The 19,225-nt window shown below is 42.6% G+C and overlaps 1 protein-coding gene across 1 annotated transcript in view; it reads right to left on the bottom strand.

The window, feature by feature from the left end:
• The window catches only part of LOC139390204 (versican core protein-like), a 59,115-nt gene that overhangs the window by 31,835 nt on the left and 8,055 nt on the right, over positions 1-19,225 (bottom strand). Inside the window, exons 3-7 of the mRNA XM_071137463.1 lie at positions 18,701-19,081; positions 16,873-17,047; positions 15,545-15,672; positions 13,568-13,861; positions 4,895-6,973 (exon numbers count right to left, since the gene is read on the bottom strand). Of these exons, the coding sequence (XP_070993564.1) occupies positions 4,895-6,973; positions 13,568-13,861; positions 15,545-15,672; positions 16,873-17,047; positions 18,701-19,081 (3,057 nt within the window). The remainder of the gene's footprint in view (positions 1-4,894; positions 6,974-13,567; positions 13,862-15,544; positions 15,673-16,872; positions 17,048-18,700; positions 19,082-19,225) is intronic.

Raw genomic sequence — 19,225 nt, 5'->3', positions numbered from 1 at the left:
ATCACCCCTGAGTTGGTGTTCAGGCTGCAGTGTGATGACAGGCATCTGTGCTTAGTCAGGTAGGCTGCCAAGCCTCCTCCTTTGCTGCCAGGCTGGCAGAGAGAGTTACACATATACACACACACACACACAGAGGGTGTGGCCTTGGTCCTTGGTGTGGCTCCTCTGCACACAGCTTTGGCTCTCATCCCCAGGTTTCACCGGCAGGCCTGCACTCAGATGGAGAGGGAGTCCAGATCACCAGTACCCAGGCTCCATGGCAGCCATCTGCCCATGGCAGTCCCAAACCATGTGTGTCATGTACCACTGTGCCAGAACACCAGACATATTTACAATTAGTGTAGCACCACATTAGGTCAGGAACGCTTGAGTGCATAGCTCTGGTTGGATGCTCACAGTCATAACATACAGTAATTGCTGTGCTGGAAACCATGTATGTGCATGTATTCCTTCTCTCCTCATATTTCTCTACTTTAACTTTCTTCAAGACCAGCCATATCCTCTGACTCAAGGGGAAAAAGTATAAAACATTCCCATATACTCTAATGTGAAGTGGGTGAGGTAATGTTACTGACACATGTTAAAAGGCCACTTCAGGAGAAACTACTGGCCTTACACTGAACAGTGGCATTATGACTCATGGTAAAATATTATAATTATGCTATCCTTTCTATACCCCAACATTACTCAACAATTCTGAGTAATTTAGCCTGAGACACACTGCCACTCTGAGCAACCATCATCCAACCAATAACCTGCCTACTAAGTCGTAAGACACTCCTGCTCAGTAATCTCTCCACTGGCCGATTGACTGTGAGGTGAGTTGTGGAACTCAACACACCGCATTCCGTTGTCTTACACCATTGCGGATGCCTCCATGAAGGAGAATACCAGAGATAGCGAAAAAGAAAAGTGGGGGGAGTAAGCCTAAGCCATAATTTACATAACTGAGGTTCCGGAGGCCTCACTGTTATGCTGACCACAAGACCCTGTTAATACAATAAACAGCTGCATGCCGAGAGATTGTGGCCTTTTTCATTTTTCATTCAGTGTTTATTTCCCTATGACCCCCATGTCTGTCTGGACATCTGTTCAGCTGGACTGACTGACCGAGTTGAGGTGGTCCAGGCACTAAGCTGCAGTCTGTCAACGGATGTGGGAGGGAGGACCCACAGAGGAATTCGCGAGCTAGCTAGGGGGGATAGGAAAACAATAACAAAAAAACGGGTTTTGCAAGAGGTCCCTTGATAGGTCTAGAAGGGTGGACATGGAATATATATACCTGTTTACTATTATTTAATCCAACAACTTGATTGAAAGTCATGGTATTTATTTGTTTTTGAGCTTTGTAACTACAGTGTATGATCATGTAAAAATCTGACAATAGGCTGATACTCAGGGGCTTTTCGTCTGTCATTTTCGACGGCTCTTTTTAAATAGCCTACATGATTCTTGCTTGGTCTAAGGTATTTTTTTTTAAATACGCTAAAGTGGTCTATATAGAGTAAAATGTTGTGATGATTTTAATTAAGGCCAGACAACACACCCTAATAAGGTCATTTTTCTCCCTTAATCACATCACAATCAACCTTTACCAGTTGAATGTGGACACAAATGTTTAACTTTTTTGTATTACAATTCATTTGAAATATTGTATGTAAAATATGCAAATGATGTGATTCCTCATTAAATATGTGCATATTTGTAGATCACACAAAAAAAAAAAAAAGTCAGCCTAAATATTTTGGTTTCATTTTGTTAAGGTACTCTAGGACTGAATGTATACATAGCAGATTGTGGATAAATAGGTTTTTCAATCTTTCCAGCAGTACAATACTAAAGAAAGGTACGTAAAAATGCATTTTTTGGTGTATCTTTTAGAAGACAAAATGTCATCCCCAAAAATGTTTAGGACTACATATCAACAATTCTCTATGCACGTCTGAAGACTCTGTCTAAGGATAACCACACACAATTTGGTGAGTGCAGATGCTTCTGAGGCCGAGAAAAAGTTGTTGGCATGTGGGGAGAGTGTGTGGGAAGAGACACTGATTTTAGACTACCAAACACCTATTATGACCCAATCACCATCTCTTCAAAGTACGTTGCTACATACAGTATAGTCCAGTTTGTAAAATTCTCTATGAAATGGGTTTTTGAATTGTGTGATTGAATTATGGGAATGATGGATGTCCAGTGGTGTTTGAAATGATTAACACCCTTGATAAAGATGAGCAATAATGACTGTATAAAATAAAATAAATAGCTCATATACTGAGCTACATGTGTATTGTTTGCTGCAATATACAATTATACGACATGAATACAATTGCTCAGGGATTTGGTTTAACAATTAATACATTTTTTCTCAAAAATGATTGACACCCCTAAAGATTCTTATAAATCGATTAGTCAAAATTGGTATTTGTTCCGATATTGCTAGCACGTAATGACTACATCAAGCTTGTGACTACAAATTTGTTGGATACATTTGTGGTTAGTTTTGGTTGTGTTTCAGATGCTTTTGTGCCCAATGTAAATAATCTATTGTGTCATTTTGAAGTCACTTTTATTTTAAATAAGAATATAATATGTTTCTAAACACTTCTACATTGATGTGTACGCTACGGTGATTGTGGATAATCATGAATGAATCGTTAATAATGATGAGTGAGAAAGTTACAGAGGTTCAATAATCATACCGCCAAGACATGCTAACCTCTCACTATTACCAATAACATTTGGTTGTTACCACTCAATCCATTCTAGCAGCAGGCTACACAGAGAATGGAACAGCTGGATAGTGGAAATAGCTTGATTCGCACAAAATGGAATATAACGTTGCAGACCATTTCATGTGTACAATCGTCTAAAGACCTGCATCACTCTACTGAGAGTGTTCCCATTTCTAAAAGGATGCATTTTGGGTATTCTTTGAGCATATGTCCATGTTTTTTTCAGAGCCCCTATACTGCACAACGAGAATGAGTAAATTAATCACTGGTGAAAGTGAAATAAATAAAAAGTGTCTGGATCCTTAAATTACAGCGCATTCAGAAAGGTTCTGACTTTTTCCACATTTTGTTACATTACAGCTTCATTCTAAAATGTATTTAATAGTTTTCTCCCTCGTCAATCTACACCCATAATGACAAAGCAAAATGCATATAAATGTATATTCCATTTTTTTACTGATATATAACATTTACGTAAGTATTCAGACCCTTTACTCAGCACTTTGTTGAAGCACCTTTGGCGGCGATTACAGTCTTGAGTTGTCTTGGGTATGAGGCTACAAGCTTGGCACACCTGCATTTGGGGAGTTTCTCCCATTCTTCTCTGCTGATCCTCTCAAGCTCTTGGCATTCAGGCCAAAGAGTTCAATCTTGGTTTCATCAGACCAGAGAATCTTGATTCTCATGGTCTGAGAGTCATTTAGGTGCCTTTTGACAAACTTCAAGCAGGCTGTCATGTGCCTTTTACTGAGGAGTGGCTTCCGTCTGGCCAATCTACCATAAAGGCCTGATTGGTGGAGTGCTGCAGAGATGGTTTTCCTTCTGTAAGTTTCTCCCATCTCCACAGAGGAACTCTGTCACCTCGTGAAGGGGTCTGAATACCTTCCAAATGCACTGTAACATCCCATTTGGTTGTGGCACATTAATTCTACAGTATTTTAATGTGTTTGTTTCAGTAATGACAATCATACTGGCTGTATTTCTGTACTTTAAAAGTGATGTATCTTAAAAACATGATTGCTGACATGCAAAACTATTTGGGTCGATATCAACAATTGACTAATGAAAAGCAAATACAAAAATAACGTTTTTGGTCAGAGTTTTTCTTTAACTTTTTTAGATATTTTTGGGGGTTGGAATGCAATTTGCACCATGTGTGTAGAATCACCCATATGCGTAGAGATACATGATAAACTAGATAGCTAACTGTGTTGTCACCCATGAAGATGTGTTCAATCATCTAGCATAGTTAGCACCCATGCTAAATCAGAACACTGTTAGCGTATTCCAAAAGAGGAGAGCTTCACCATTTGCAAAGTCAAAAAAATATAAATATTATAGCTAAAATTATGATTGGTGTAAGCTTTGGAAAAAACCTGATGAGAGATGTTCCATAAAGGTACTGAAATGAACGACAACCAAACCAGATGCTGATGTAGCAACGCCTCTATGCGTATGTCTGTGTGTGTGAGAGAGAAAGAGAGAGCAGCACATGCATTCTCCTTGGCTTAGAGTCAAAACCCCCACTTCAGGACCCTGGACAGCACATGGTCTTACTGTATCTGCCAAAAAACCCTCTACTGTACATTCATGTGCATTGGCGGAGAGCTGCAGCATCGTATGCTATAAGTGTTAACACATGCCTATGTTACAGACAACCACTCTCTGTCACATAGGGCCTAGGCCAAAACATAAAGAGCTGTTCTCCACAGTAAAACCAAAACATGTACTGTGCTTATGTTTTCAATAAGCTTTTTGGCAAGTCAACAGTTTGAAAGTGATCAAGTTGAAGTCACACCCCAGTAACAGTAACCTAACACATCTGACCTCCTACCAGAGCAGACATAAAGGATCCCAGGCAGGGGCTGATCTGAAGAACTAGTCCTTATGCACCACATTACCATGTAATAGGCCTAATCCTAATACAGAAAGTACTGGTCTTTCCAGGTGACATACAGCAAACTTTATCTACCGCAATTAACTCATGCAGACAAGATTACTGTCAGGAAAAGAGACCATCTGGAGAGATACTTGGAGTTTGACCTTTATATAACAAACTTTATATAGGTCACTGAACTCTGAATTGTTACAGAGCAACGTTTACCTAAAATGTCTAGCCTATATCATATAATATAGTGAACAAGAGTTATTCTTCTTACCTGACTCGTTTTGCTTCTGCTCGTCGGCATTGATGTTGAAAACTTGGATGGGGAGTCCATCTGGGCCCACAGTGGCTGGAGCGCTGGTGGAGGTCAAGGGAGCAAATGAGAAGTACTCTGTATCGATGTCTGTGGTGGTGTCCTGGACTTCAGGCAAGGTTTCACTGAGGGACTCAGGAAAGTGAGTGTTGGACTCTTCAATGACCTGATCACCTGAGCTCACATCCTCAGCTGACGTCTCACTGTCGATGAGAATGGCGGCTGCTGTTGGGTTCACTGAGGAAGGTTCCTTAGAGGTCACGGTTGCATGTGAAGTGGTGGTAGTGGGATCACTTGGTGGGTCCTGTGTTTGACTCGCATCCTCCTTGTACAGAATGTCTGGTGTCTCTACATCATGAGGAAGAGGTTTCTGTGTGGGCTCAGCTTTAGAAGCGCCTTCTGTCTCAGCCGGGTGAGTGACAACTTGTATGATTGAGTATTGGGATGAGGGTGTGGTCGGGGCATCAGTTGCTGAGCCATCTAAAGACTTTGATGATGACTTTGTTGGTATTGCTGATCTTGTACCTCCTGATTGTGTTGCGGTGATGGTCTCCATGCCGGTGTTGGGCTCTGTATCACACACGATAGTGGTAATCATGGTTGTTTCATCCATGACAGTGGTGGAAGAGGTGCTTGTTGAGGGATCGTCATGCACCGCTTGGGTTGGCGGAACGGGTGGGGTACCCTCTACAAATCCTGCAGTTCCAATCTCATCAACATAGTCTGGGGAGGGGGTCGTTGAATGAAGGCCGTCAGAGTATGGCTCTCTTTCTGGGTACACTGTCGTGCCAGCGGGACTTGATGAATCAGTGTGGGGGCTAAGTGTGCTTCTGTCCTCAGTGTTTACTGCCACTGTAGATGATGACCTTGGTGTAGGTGACAAGGTGACCGCAGCAGTGGAGCCCAGGTCATTGATGGTTTCGGGACCCATTCCACTGCCCTCCACATCTTCAGTGAATAAGGTCACAACCATACTGGGAGTGACAGTGGATATTGTGGGTGGGGTAGTTTCAGTGATGACTGCATTAGGGGATCCCTCAAGGACCTCTGCTGTTGTGGGTGGGGCAGTGGCCTCGACTTCCCTATGATCAAAGGGTTGAGAAGTAGTTCCACTTACAGACGCATCTGGAGTGGCGGAGGCCATCACCATTGTGGAATCATCTGTGGTTTCAAGAGTGGAGGGCTGTTCAGTTACAAGTAGACTGGACTCATATGTAGTGTCCTCAGTACTAACAGGTTCATCTTTAGTTTTCTCAGTGGTGTTTGGTTCAGTTGGTTCGGTTGTCAAAACTGATTGGGCGTCTACCAGGTCAGAGGAAATCTCTGCAGTGATCCCTTCCAGGGTGGTTTCCTCTGCGTTTCTGTGAGCAAACATGGGTTCTGTGCTTGGAGAGGCCTCTAGAAGAATGTCAGGCTGAACTGTGCCCACTTCTATCACATAGTGATTCTCTGGTTCTTCTGTGGGCTCAGCCAATCTCTCCCCAGACCCTGTGCTCGATGGCTGGTCCACGGCGGTATCTACGGACACTTCAGGTGAGGCATCTTCTACCTGGATGACTGCAGTGGCCTGAGGTGGAGCAGGGAAGGTAGAATCACTAGGATGTGGACTTCCTGTTGTGGGTGGAGCTTGGAACGTGTCTCCACGGGGAGGGACCGACTCCACATGGCTTGGGCTTTCCTCAAAGTCATCAACATTGTAATCGGGGAAGGATGTTGTCGTGAAAATGTCACCTTCTTGTTTTGCAGCGGCAGTGGTGTGTGGCGAGGTCACCTCCTCAAGATCGCCTTCATGTGTTCCCGGGGTGGGGCGAGGCGATACCATGCTGGTTGAGAACATAGACGAAGGGGCCGCTGTTTCGGCTGATTCTCCGGTCTCTGAAACAAGTTCAAAACTTGGGGTCTGAGTAGTGCTGCCTCTGTCCAGGGGAGAGAGAGCTGTGGTGGGACCAATGGCGGATGTGGCCAGCATGGGGGGGGATGTAGTAGCACCCTCCACAGACACTTCCACCCACGTCATCTGATTTATCCCCTTCTTCCTAGCTGAGGATAGAGAAAGATAAATAAAGTGTATTACTGTCAAATAAATCCCCAGACAAAAAAAACAGCAGACCAAAATAAGCAATGACCAGCATAGGAAAATTTGGCCAGGCCCAAAAATACTTTGTTACATAAGATCAGAGTGATTAATAGACGGTAAATTAATATCCCAGCGTTTTATTTTTGGACCACATAACTATTTAATCTGGGATCTTTCATTCTATTTTCAAACTATCCAGTTCCTGTCTGAGGCTCCTTGGCTGGCACCAGAATGGCACGTTTATCTTGGCTATACCTTGCCAACTCACTCAGTCCACCAGGTTTCACACAGCACTACCCACTCACAATGCAACACACTCACTGGTATATGGCACAACGCCAGTATAGACTTCAGTATGAACCCTAGAGTGAGAAGTAGTCTTTAGAAATAACATGACACTTAGAGACACATCGTTGTCTTGTGGGACTTACCCACAAAGCTTTGACAGCTACTGTTTCTACCCCTGGTCCAACCATTAATTCACCCTCACTCTCTAAGAACTAATTATATAATTTTGAAATGGTATGGAGGGGACTCTCTGGAGCATCGATTTTGGAAGGAGTTTCACAGTATCCACCCCCAGAGGCTTGTGACCATAACAAGGTTGGACATTACCAAGCAATGGTCATAAACTGTGTCTTGAAGTCCAATATTATCATGTTGATCCACTCTGAACGTTCTTTTTCCCCCATTCCCACCACTAACACGGGCTAATTTACCTCGCTAAAGCAGATAATGTCGGTGAGGTCATTTTCAAAGCTTTCTATTTCGGTGCACACGTTGAACATTCCTTTTACATGTCCTACTGTGTCTACGGGCATTCACGGGGCCATTTAAGAGTCAATTAAACAGCATATACACTTTTCGGCATCTTCTGGTGTGGTTTTGTGGAGTGGCCCTGAGTCTTGTCTTCTGGTCTCTTCCATGCCTGTGTTCCCACAGTCTCTGTGTTTACTAGTTTTTCCCTCCCTGTGGTCCTGCTCCTGACTTTTATATTTATTTGTATTCGTGGTCACTTGGGCTGCTACTCCAGTATTCATATTAAATAGACTAATCATAATTATGATCCCTCCCTATAAGTTACAGCACTGTATGAATAACAGAGGTTAAGCTGCTAAGAGATCAAGACTGAATTCCTCCCAGACTGCTCTGTGACTGGATCAAAGCTAGATTGCTCAGAAGGCACATCCTTGCTTGTTCTCACCCTGTCCCAATGTCTGACCCACTCGCACTCTCCACTCACACCCTCTCTCACCCTCTCTCTCTCTCCCTCTCTCAGATACCCTACAGACACAGGTACAGACAGTGTGACAGTTTCAGTATCCTCTCCTCGGTGGCGTGACACAGACTGCGTAAAGCAGAGAGCAACTGTTCAGCACTACGTACTTGCCCTCCTTCTCCACGCGGCTATCTCTAATGTAAGGTTTGAGAAACTTTTTTCACTAACAGTATAAATAGACCCTGGTCTATAAGAAAGCATAGGGAGTGCATTATCTCACGGATGTTTGTGTGCGGTCACTTTTACTGGGGCCTTTGTTTTCTCCAGTCCAGGGACCAATTATCCCTCCATTTTCCTTCTCTGCCACTCTTTCATCTAACTGACTAATGTTTATACAACATCTTCTTTGGTGTTTTTGTGTTCCTGCAAGGGGAAATTGTGAAGAATTCCAGCCAATGGAAAAGGGGTTACTTGAAAAGCACTTAGGTGAGAACAAAACCAAAAAAGCACAGAGAGCGCTTAAATGGAATACACAAAGCGGAGGTCAGGGTGCCCTGTTTGTGTGACCTCCTAACCCTGTGGGGACTTATCACACGGAGAGCTAGCATCTCTCAGGGAGACCCAATAGCCTGGTAGGGGGCAGCTTATCTTGCTGACCCTCTTTTAAAAAGATGGAAAGGCCAGGTCAGAGGTCACCGAGGCTGACTGGCTTTAGAAGTCCGGCCAGTAGCTTCGTCCATTAACCTAACGTCTGCTCCGATAACTACCAAGTGAGAGCGATGGAAAAGGGGAAACTCTGACAGCCGAAACAATCTGAAAGAGGAGGAAAGAGAGAGATAGCCTGACAGGTGCTGTATCTTCACTTTTAGTCACACGGATATGGTCATGTTTAGGTGCAGTTTATCTAACTTCGATCAGATAAGTACAGTGCCTTCAGAAAGCAATCATACCCCTTGATTTATTTAACATTTTTTGGGGGAGGGTGGATCAGCTTTAATGGATTGTGGCTTCTCTCAATGTAATTGTCTGCATAATTTCTAATCCCCTATACATATGTTTTTTATTAGTAAATTATTATTTCCATCTTTATTATTTTCCCTCTTAACCTACCACTCCTCCCCTAATTGGAGTAAACTAATTCAATATATTTTGCTTCTTTATTTTGTTGTGTGACACCCTGAATTCAAAATGTATTAAATCAAAACATTTTCACCCATCTACACACAATGCCAGATAATTACAAAGTGAAAACCCATTTTTTTAGACGTTTTTTTACATTTATTGAAGTATCCATACCCCTGTGCACGATTTGCCCATTATTATTTTCTAAATTCTCCAAGCTCTGTCAAATTGGTTGTTGATCATTGCTAGACAACCATTTTCAGGTCATGCCATAGATTTTCTAGTAGATTTAAGTCAAAACTGTAAGTCGGACACTTAGGAACATTCGTTGCCTTCTTGGTAAGCAACTCCAGTGTAGATGTGGCCTTGTGTTTTAGGTTATGGTTCTGCTGGTGAATTCATCTGCCAGTGTCTGGTGGAAAGCAGACTGAAACAGGTTTTCCTTTAGGATTTTGCCTGTGTTTAGTTCCATTCCATTTCTTATTTATTCTGAAAAAATCCCCAGTCCTGAATGATTAGAAGCATACCCATAACATAGTGCAGCCACCACTATGCTTGAAAATATGAAGAGTGGTATTGGGTAATGTGTTGTCTTGGATTTGCCCCAAACATAACACTTTGTATTCAGGACAACAAGTTAGTTGATTTGCCACATTTTTTGCAGTATTACTTTAGCGCGTTGTTGCAAATAGGATGCATGTTTAGGAATAGGTTTGTTCTTTACAGGCCTCCTATTTTTTCCTCTGTCAATTGGGTTAGTATTGTGGAGTATTGTGGAGTAATTGGCATTTTACCTATGTTGTTGCCTTACAACCTGGAATTAAAATAGATTTTTGGGGGGGGTTGCATCATTGGATTTACACAACATGCCTACCACTTTGAATTTTTTTTTGTGTGTGAAACAAACAAGAAATAAGACAAAAAAACTGAAAACTTGATCGTGCATAACTTTTCACCCCCCCAAAGTCAATACTTTGTAAAGCCACCTTTTGCAGCAATTACAGCTGCAAGTATCTTAGGATATGTCTCTATAGGTTTGGCACGTCTAGCCACTGGGATTTTTGTCCAATCATCAAGGCAAAACTGCTCCAGCTCCTTCAAGTTGGATGGGTTCCGCTGGTATACAGCAATCTGTAAGTCATACCACAGATTCTCAATTGGATTGAGGTCTGGGCTTTGACTAGGCCATTCCAAGACATTTAAATGTTTCCCCTTAAACCACTCGAGTGTTGCTTTAGCAGTATGCTTGGGGTCATTGTTGAACCTCCGTCCCAGTCTCAAATCTCTGGAAGACTGAAACAGGTTTCCCTCAAGAATTTCCCTGTATTTAGCACCATCCATCATTCCTTCAATCCTGACCAGTTTCCCAGTCCCTACCGATGAAAACATACCCTACAGCATGATGCTGCCACCACCATGCTTCATTGTGGGGATGGTATTCTCGGGGTGATGATAGGTGTTGGGTTTGCGCCAGACATTGCGTTTTCCTTGATGGCCAAAAAGCTAAATTCTAGTCTCATCTGACCAGAGTATCTTGTTCCATATGTTTGGGGAGTCTCCCACATGCCTTTTGGCGAAGACCAAACATGTTTGCTTATTTCTGGCCACTCTTCTGTAAAGCCCAGCTCTGTGGAGTGTACAGCTTAAAGTGGTCCTATGGACAGATACACCAATCTCCGCAGTGGAGCTTTGCAGCTCCTTCAGGGTTATCTCTGATTAAGGCCCTTCTAGCCTGGTCCATGAGTTTTGGTGGGTGGCCCTCTCTTGGCAGGTTTGTTGTGGTGCCATATTCTTTCAATTCTTTTAATAATGGATTAAATGGTGCTCCGTTGGATGTTCAAAGTTTCTGATATTTTGTATAACCCAACCCTGATCTGTACTCCCTGACTGTTTGGAGAGCTGCTTGGTCTTCATGGTGCCCTTGCTTAGTGGTGCCCCTTGCTTAGTGGTGTTTCAGAACAGGTTTATATATACTGAGATCATGTGACACTTAGATAGCACACAGGTGGACTTTATTTAACTAATTATGTGACTTCTGAAGGTAATTGGTTGCACCAGATCTTATTTAGGGGCTTCAGAGCGAAAGGGGTGAATACATATGCACGCACCACTTCTCCATTTTTTTTTAAACAAGTTATTTTTTTATTTCACTTCACCAATTTGGACTATTTTGTGTGTTTCCATTACATGAAATCCAAATAAAAATCAAATTTAAATTACAGGTTGTAACACAACAAAATAGGAAAAACGCCAAGGGGGATGAACACTTTTGCAAGGCACTGTACAATGTTGTTGATCCATCCTTAGTTTTCTCACATCACAGCCATTATACTCTGTAGTGGTTTTAAAGTAAACATTGGCCTCAAGGTGAAATCCCTGAGCGGTCCCTTTCTTCACTGGCAACTGAGTAATTAAGAAATCCTGTATCTAGGGCCTCCCGGGTGGCGCAGTGGTTAAGGGCGCTGTACTGCAGCGCCAGCTGTGCCATCAGAGTCCTGGGTTCGCGCCCAGGCTCTGTCGTAACCGGCCGCGACCGGGAGGTCCATGGGGCGATGCACAATTGGCCTAGTGTCGCCCGGGTTAGGGAGGGCTTGGTCGGTAGGGGTGTCCTTGTCTCATCGCGCACCAGCGACTCCTGTGGCAGGCTGGGCGCAGTGTACGCTAGCCAAGGTGGCCAGGTGCACGGTGTTTCCTCCGGCGCATTGGTGCGGCTGGCTTCCGGGTTGGATGTGCGCTGTGTTAAAGAAGCAGCGGCTTGGTTGGTTGTGTATCGGAGGACGCATGACTTTCAACCTTCGTCTCCCCCGAGCCCGTACGGGAGTTGTAGTGATGAGACAAGATAGTAGCTACTACAACAATTGGATACTATGAAATTGGGGAGAAAAAGGGGTAAAATTCAAAAAAGAAAAAAAAGCCTGTAGTGACTGACTTTATTTATACATTATCCAAAGTGTCATAAATAACGTCATCATGCTCAAAGGGTTATTTAATGTAAAAAAATATATTTTTTTTTTACCCATCTACCAATAGGTACCCTTCCATGCGAGGCATTGAAAAACCTCCCGTGGTCTTTGTGGTTGAATCCATGTTTGAAATTCACTGCTCGAATGAGGGACCTTACAGATAATTGTATGTGTGGGGTATAGAGATGGGGTAGTCATTCATGCAACTTTTTTATGTTACTTGTTACGAACATTGTTACTCCTGAACTTATTTAAGCTTGCCATAACAAAGAGGTTGAATACTCAAGACATTTCAGCTTTTCATTTTTTATTAATTTGTAAAAATCTGAAAAACACAATTCCACTTTGGAATTGGGGTGTTGTGTGTAGATCAGTGACCAAAAAAAATCTACATTTTATCCATTTGAAATTCAGCCTGTAACACAACAAAATGTGGAAAAAGTGAAGGGGTGTGAATACTTTCTAAAGGGACCGTATACTATGAAGTATTTTAACAGCTTATATATTGTATATTTTATGAAGGAGTATGTGATTGTTTTCACTGCTCAACTGCGCCAATGAGGTTATCCAAGGCTAACCACAGAGAAAGGAAACAAAACACGTGTCCTGCCTTGAAGTACAGTAATACAGGTGATAAACCCGGACAGATAATGATTGTGTCGGACTCTCCAATACACTTTTGGTAAATAAATCTTCCATTAGTATCAGATTGAGCTATGCACCGAGTTCAAAGGCAGCATGAGTTTAGAATGATGATGTCACACTCCTGTGAGCCAATCCCAATTTTGGTTCCAGAGGTAACGGGCGGTGAACCCAAAAGCACATGCAGTGAGGTCAGTAATTCACTGTGCTGGGCTACATAGCCTAGCTCTAGCACAAAACGCACAACGCTCTACATAGGGATGCGTTTCATCTGTTTGGTTGGTGGTTTCTTCTATCAACAAACAAAAAGAAACACGAAAGTGACCATGCAAATAAATCTGACAGTGGATTCAAGATGAGTTATAGACATTATATTGCAAGAAGGCTGTTTTGTAGATATCTCATTATTTGTGTCAGAGAGGTTGCTGCAAATATGAGTATTGGGGAGGGGTGCAGGAGCTACACCCTTAGAGGGTAACATCACAATTACTCACAGTGCTGGCCTTAAGCAAAACATACTAAACTCTATGAATAGTGTGCTCTTTCAAATCCAAAATGTAACATTTGCTCATAGATGAGAATATAACAGTAAAATGCCTATGTATGTTTACCTTTGAAGCAGTATGCTCCCAGCTGGGTGATGGGTTCTGGGAAGCCAGTCTGGTTCCTGTAGCGATACATGGTCCTGACGCCCAGCAGACCGCCGCCGCACTGCATTCTGGGTACCGCGACGGGATGGCGAGCGCTGCCGTCGGCCAGCCAGCCGTAGTCACACCTGTCCAGACCCTGTCTCCAGGCGGAGTGGAGCTGACCCGGCGACGCCAGGACGGCGTTCCTGTTCTCACACTCCTCCTTTGCCTCCTCAAACGTCATCTTATGGGTCACAGGCGCGTAGTACACCTCACCTGAGACAAATAGGGGTTTCATGTAAAAGGCAATTTTCTAGTGACTGAGCATCAGGATGTTTTCATGCAAAGTCTATGTTTGCCATGACTGATCTAGTGTGCTGAAATACTGAACTGTAACTGCTTACACTAACAATAGTGTTAACACTAAGTTATACCTACATTTGAGTTCAGTCCTCACTATTATAAGAATGTGGATTTACCTTTTCATAAACTTCTATGTGACAGTGCTTCAATATATCCAGTCGATATGGATATGGGGGGGGATTACTTATCATTCCAATTTTACCATGGCAGCAGTTGCATAGAGATATAGACCCATAATTACAACCTAGTGTCCATGCTGTGGAGGGCTCTGGGCCCAAACATTCTCATTTGGGACTACAGTGCAGCATTCATTCCATTATCCTGAGGTGGGCTAGCAATGCTGACTATGTGTTTGCACTCACAAAGACAGTCTGTCTATCATGCCATTAGGTCCCCCACCGTGGGTGTGGCAGTCCATAGTTAATGTGGTCAAATTAATTTTTCAAAATGTAGGTTTCCCACTAAATGAAGATGACAACACTTATTGGCTGTGTGTTTAACTTTAACTCAAACACATCAGAACAGACACCGTACTTGAGCAACTACATCTGCTCCTCAACTGGCCCCCCCATCACACTGCATAAAAATCAATACCACTAATACACCACCGTTGCACATGCCAATGATATTATCGTACTCCTCGCTGACTGATCCAATGATCCAGAATGACATCCCCTTAGCCATATGACCCTCAACCTGATGTGGTGGGGGATATATGTGGGCTAAATGTTGAGTAGCCCAAATATCTTTAATCTCACGCCTGCACTCTTAGAAAACAAGGGTTCCAGAAGGGTTTTTCAGCTGTCACCATAGGAGAACCCTTTTTGGTTCAAGGTAGAACCCTTTTCCAAAGAGGGTTTTACCTGGAACCAAAAGGGTTCTTCTACCAAGGTTTCTTCTATCGAGACCTACTAAGAACCCTTTTCGGTTTTAGAAAGCGCTTTTCTTTCTAAAAGTGTGCCTTCAGTTTAGCGGCCTGAGGAGTGATGTTAGAGCTTATAAACGAGCAACGGGGCACGCTGCAACTGAGGTTCAATTCGTCATCAGGCTCAGCAAGGAGGATACACAAAGAGAGGATGAAGTGCATTGGCAGCGCTGAAGCTTTTCCTTTATGGTGCCAGCAGCATTTAAAGCTCCCATTATCACACAGTTTCTGGTGTCTTTTTTTAGAACCTTTTAGAGCCTGGTCCAATGTTGAGAGACTGACAGCTTGTCTCTGTTGATCGCTGTGATTGTCAGGGGAAAAAACGTTTGGCACTTTGCACTCTTTTACATAGAGTTACTGTACCTTTCACTCATTTCTATGTACATACCCCAAAATATGTTATAAACAGTCAACAAAACAAGAAGTAGCCCAGTAAATATTTGGAGAGGAAATGCCACACCAGGTGAATTTACTTGCTTACATTAAAATACCAGACAAAGACCTAAATTGTACATTGTCACCTCTTTCCATCTCCAGGTGTATAGAAACTCACTTCCCCCCTAACTAGCATCAGTGTACAGAGCACCCGTGCGTGGTTCCATTGGATGTGCTGATCTTGCATAGGTTTTCATTGTATGTATCACTAGGTGTCCCACATTTTGTTCTCTTACCATTCAGCTTGTCCACATAACAGTACACATCATAGGTCTCTGTGGCCTTTCGGGGTCCATATGTCCTCACCCCAGGCTTCCCCTGCAGGTTTCCATAGCAGCCAGGTCTCGGTCTAGTGATTGGGTATCTAAACATGCAAAGAAAAGACAAGATAATGTAATTGATCTGTAACCGGAAATGTCATTGTGTCAGTCAACCTCACACCATAAAATGATGACAAAGACAAAAGGGACAGCCAGGTGAGTTAGAATACAGCTGGAACTGTCACTGGCTTGAACAATCTCAGTATATGTGCAGTTCACATTCAGGCCAATGACAACTATGGCAGAGCGGGTAAACCAAGCAGTTTTATACTTTAGGCCCTGTAAAAACCAGTTACCAGTAGCCTGGGAGCCAGTCCTTTTCTGATTAAACCAAAGATGTCTACTTTGTCTTCGACACAAATGGACTAGAATATATAATTGATGGTCATCTTTTTTTTTAGGGGGCATAGATCAGCTTAGTAGTGCAGATATATTGTAGCTTCCATCAATTTAATTGTCTACATCATTTCCAATTCCGAGCATGAAAAAATATTTATATACATATATTTTTTTAAATATATTTTCCTTTCTTATTTTCCCCTAACCCTACCACCCCTCCGATAATTTGGGTAAACGAATGGACAACAACACTTAAGCTTCTACTTCCAGCTTAAACATACTATATACATTTATGGACACAATGTATTTTAAAATAGTTTTCCTTTGTTTGTTTTAATCCCATCCTTCGGCTACCATCAACCCCTCCCATCTATCTCTGAAGACCGTCCAGTTGTATTTCTATTTTGCCATATATTCTTAACCATGCTGTTTATCGAAAATGTTGAACCTATATACATTTTACAGACACAGTATATTTTTTACAAGTAATCTTCTTGTTTTTTATCCCACCCTTCAACTCCACAACCCTAAACTGGTATACTTTTTTATTTAGCACAATTTTCTTTCACTAATTTTGGTCTTTAATGCAGGGCCAAAAGACAAGTTCCTTACTTTTTCCCCTTTCTACTTGCCTCTTCTATTTTTGCAGTAATACTGTAATTAGTTGGTTGTAAATTTGAGTAGAGCAGACATTTCCATATATTTTTGTTAGCTGCACGTGTGACATTACTCCACCAGTCCTATTTATGATATAATTGAATGTTTCTTTGTCAATTAGTATATTTGAGCTTAACCACAATATTTGTTCTGTCTTTTCTGGTGGATTAAACTGAAATCCCAACCACCTTTCTATTTCTTGTTTTAGAAATAGCGATATTTTGGAGATTATTTCTTCTTTTTTTTACCTAACTGACAGATCTGCGATCCAACCTGCATCACAGTGGTCAAAGCCGTCCTCATACGCTGATTTCAGCTGGTCAGGCGTGGCAATGGAGGCTCCTATTGTTTGGCAGGCCTGGACAGCACTCTCATAGTTCATGGTGTACCTGCTGGTGCTTGCCCGGTAGTGAAACACAACACCTGGGAATAAACACATACATACATAAAGACAAATTAGGTCCTGTGTAAAAAAAAAAAAAAAGAGTACAACTGAATCAGGGGTAATGTCTAAAGCCTTGGTCACGTTGGCAGTTTGAAGTGACTCAGATCAAAAGTTTTGCATATCCAATTTGAATCTGTTCTTTTTCTTGCAGTCTGAACAGACAAGAATAGGATATTTCAAGCCACATTTCAAACCACATTCGTAGATGATTTGAAGTCAGATACAAATCTGATTCTGTCCATGGCAGGCATTGTTGTCACCTTAGCTTGCTACATAACTTCTGAGATATCAGCCTGCACTACTGCCCCCTCACTCGCCATTACTATGACACCTAGCGTAGCCATGTCAGCAAATTACTTCTCTCTGAACACACACAAATTTGATTTGGTTACTTGTAACTTGCTGATTGTACAGTCAGTATTCCCAAACGGATTTGAAAAACAAAAACAATTTGAGCATTAAGGCCTGCAGTGTGAACAAGGCTAAATAGCACACGTGTGAAATAAATCAGGGTCTACATTTCTTGTGATGATACAGTATATTACAATTTAGTGGAAGATTACTAGAATCCTCGGCAATGACCACAAGATAACTCTGCATGATTTAAAGACAATGCCATGGCCCTGACTTCCCATATTTGTGTAAGCTGACTGACTGATGCCTTGATTATAATTGATGCGAGTTGGAGAGATGAGCGGTTGGGTCTCTGTGAAAGCCAAAGCTATCCCATGTCAACCCATACCTGTTTTCAACATATCCCAAATTGGAGCTATGTCTCCCAGATAAAGTAACTTGCAAAAAAAAGATGGGGGAATAGAGGCTTATTAAGTTAAGATTTACACCACAGTTTCATACACAGTTAAACGATAGTGCCGCAGTAATCAGCGGTAATCAGTCTGGTAATATGAGACTACGGTGCAGATTTCATAGCTATGGAATTGTTCTACCCAACTTGGAACATGGACTATAAACAGCAAGGTTAAACTTTTATGGTAACACCTTATCGATGACTGACCGTAATGTGTGTGTCTTTGCTCTGATCATGCAGTTGTCCTGATGAGAAGACTCAACGAGCCCATCCACTACGCACTGTTTTACAATCAGAAACGGTCTTGAAGAAAACCCATACGAGATACATCTCTAGTGAGAATGTGTGCCCGTGGCACAAAATGCAGGAAACCCCTAGTCTCCAGTCAACACACATGCTCCTTCATTTCATCTTTACTGATTGGCACACTTAGGGAAAGTGCTTTGATTTGTCACTCAAACGTATCCGCCACCGCCCACTACATTCAAAGCTTGGCTCATTAACTTCGGAAGTGTTCATATTTTTCCAACATGAACTTACCAGGGTGTCAATTTGCCGAGAGGATTTTTGCTCCATCATAAGGGAACGAGCAGAGAAACTGACTATACTTATAACTGTAAATGTTTTGAGCGTGGATTAAGTAAGCATCAGCAAAACCGTTAATGCCAAATATAAGTGTCATGACAACAACAAAAAATCCATAGCACACAAGACTGAACTAGGCATATTATAAGGTTAACCTTCACTCGACCTCTTATAGATTTTAGAGAGGCGTAAATAACAGTGGTGAAAAGAGACAGAAAAAAAAACAGATGACACCAACCGTTGACATTGAGGTTGACCGTGTCCTGCGTGTCCTCGATGCCGTACATGACCTCGCAGCGGTAGGTGCCGGCATCGCTGGCTCGGAGCTTCACCATGGTCAGAGAAGAATCCCCCACATCCTCTGGGTGGCTGGGCACCGACACACGGTTCCTGTAGGTGGAGCCTATTTTAATCTTGCCATTTTGGGCCACCAGCACTGTGGATTCCATTTCCCCTTCAATTTTGGTCCATTTGATTCGCAGGTAGTCGGTGCTGGGGGTGGTGCCATTGGCGTTGATGGCGGGCATGGTAGTGGGTATGGTGGAGAAGTGGCACGGCAAAACTACCTTCCCCGAGAGGGAGCCACTCACGGGCCTCGCCATGGGTAATGTGTTGGAGACTGGGAAACAAAGCACAAAAAGTCTAGGTAAGGCAGTCAAAATAGATAGGATACTGAACAAGTGCATGTTTTTTCACAACCAACGGAATCAGAGAATAACAATGTTAGCTGTGGGCACAGTATCAGCATGGGTGATACTGGACA

The sequence above is a fragment of the Oncorhynchus clarkii genome, chromosome 30 (assembly GCF_045791955.1).
Source record: "Oncorhynchus clarkii lewisi isolate Uvic-CL-2024 chromosome 30, UVic_Ocla_1.0, whole genome shotgun sequence".
In the NCBI taxonomy this organism is placed as follows: Eukaryota; Metazoa; Chordata; class Actinopteri; order Salmoniformes; family Salmonidae; genus Oncorhynchus; species Oncorhynchus clarkii.
Note: the sequence above shows the minus strand (reverse complement) of the source record. Positions and strands in the feature narration are given on the sequence as shown.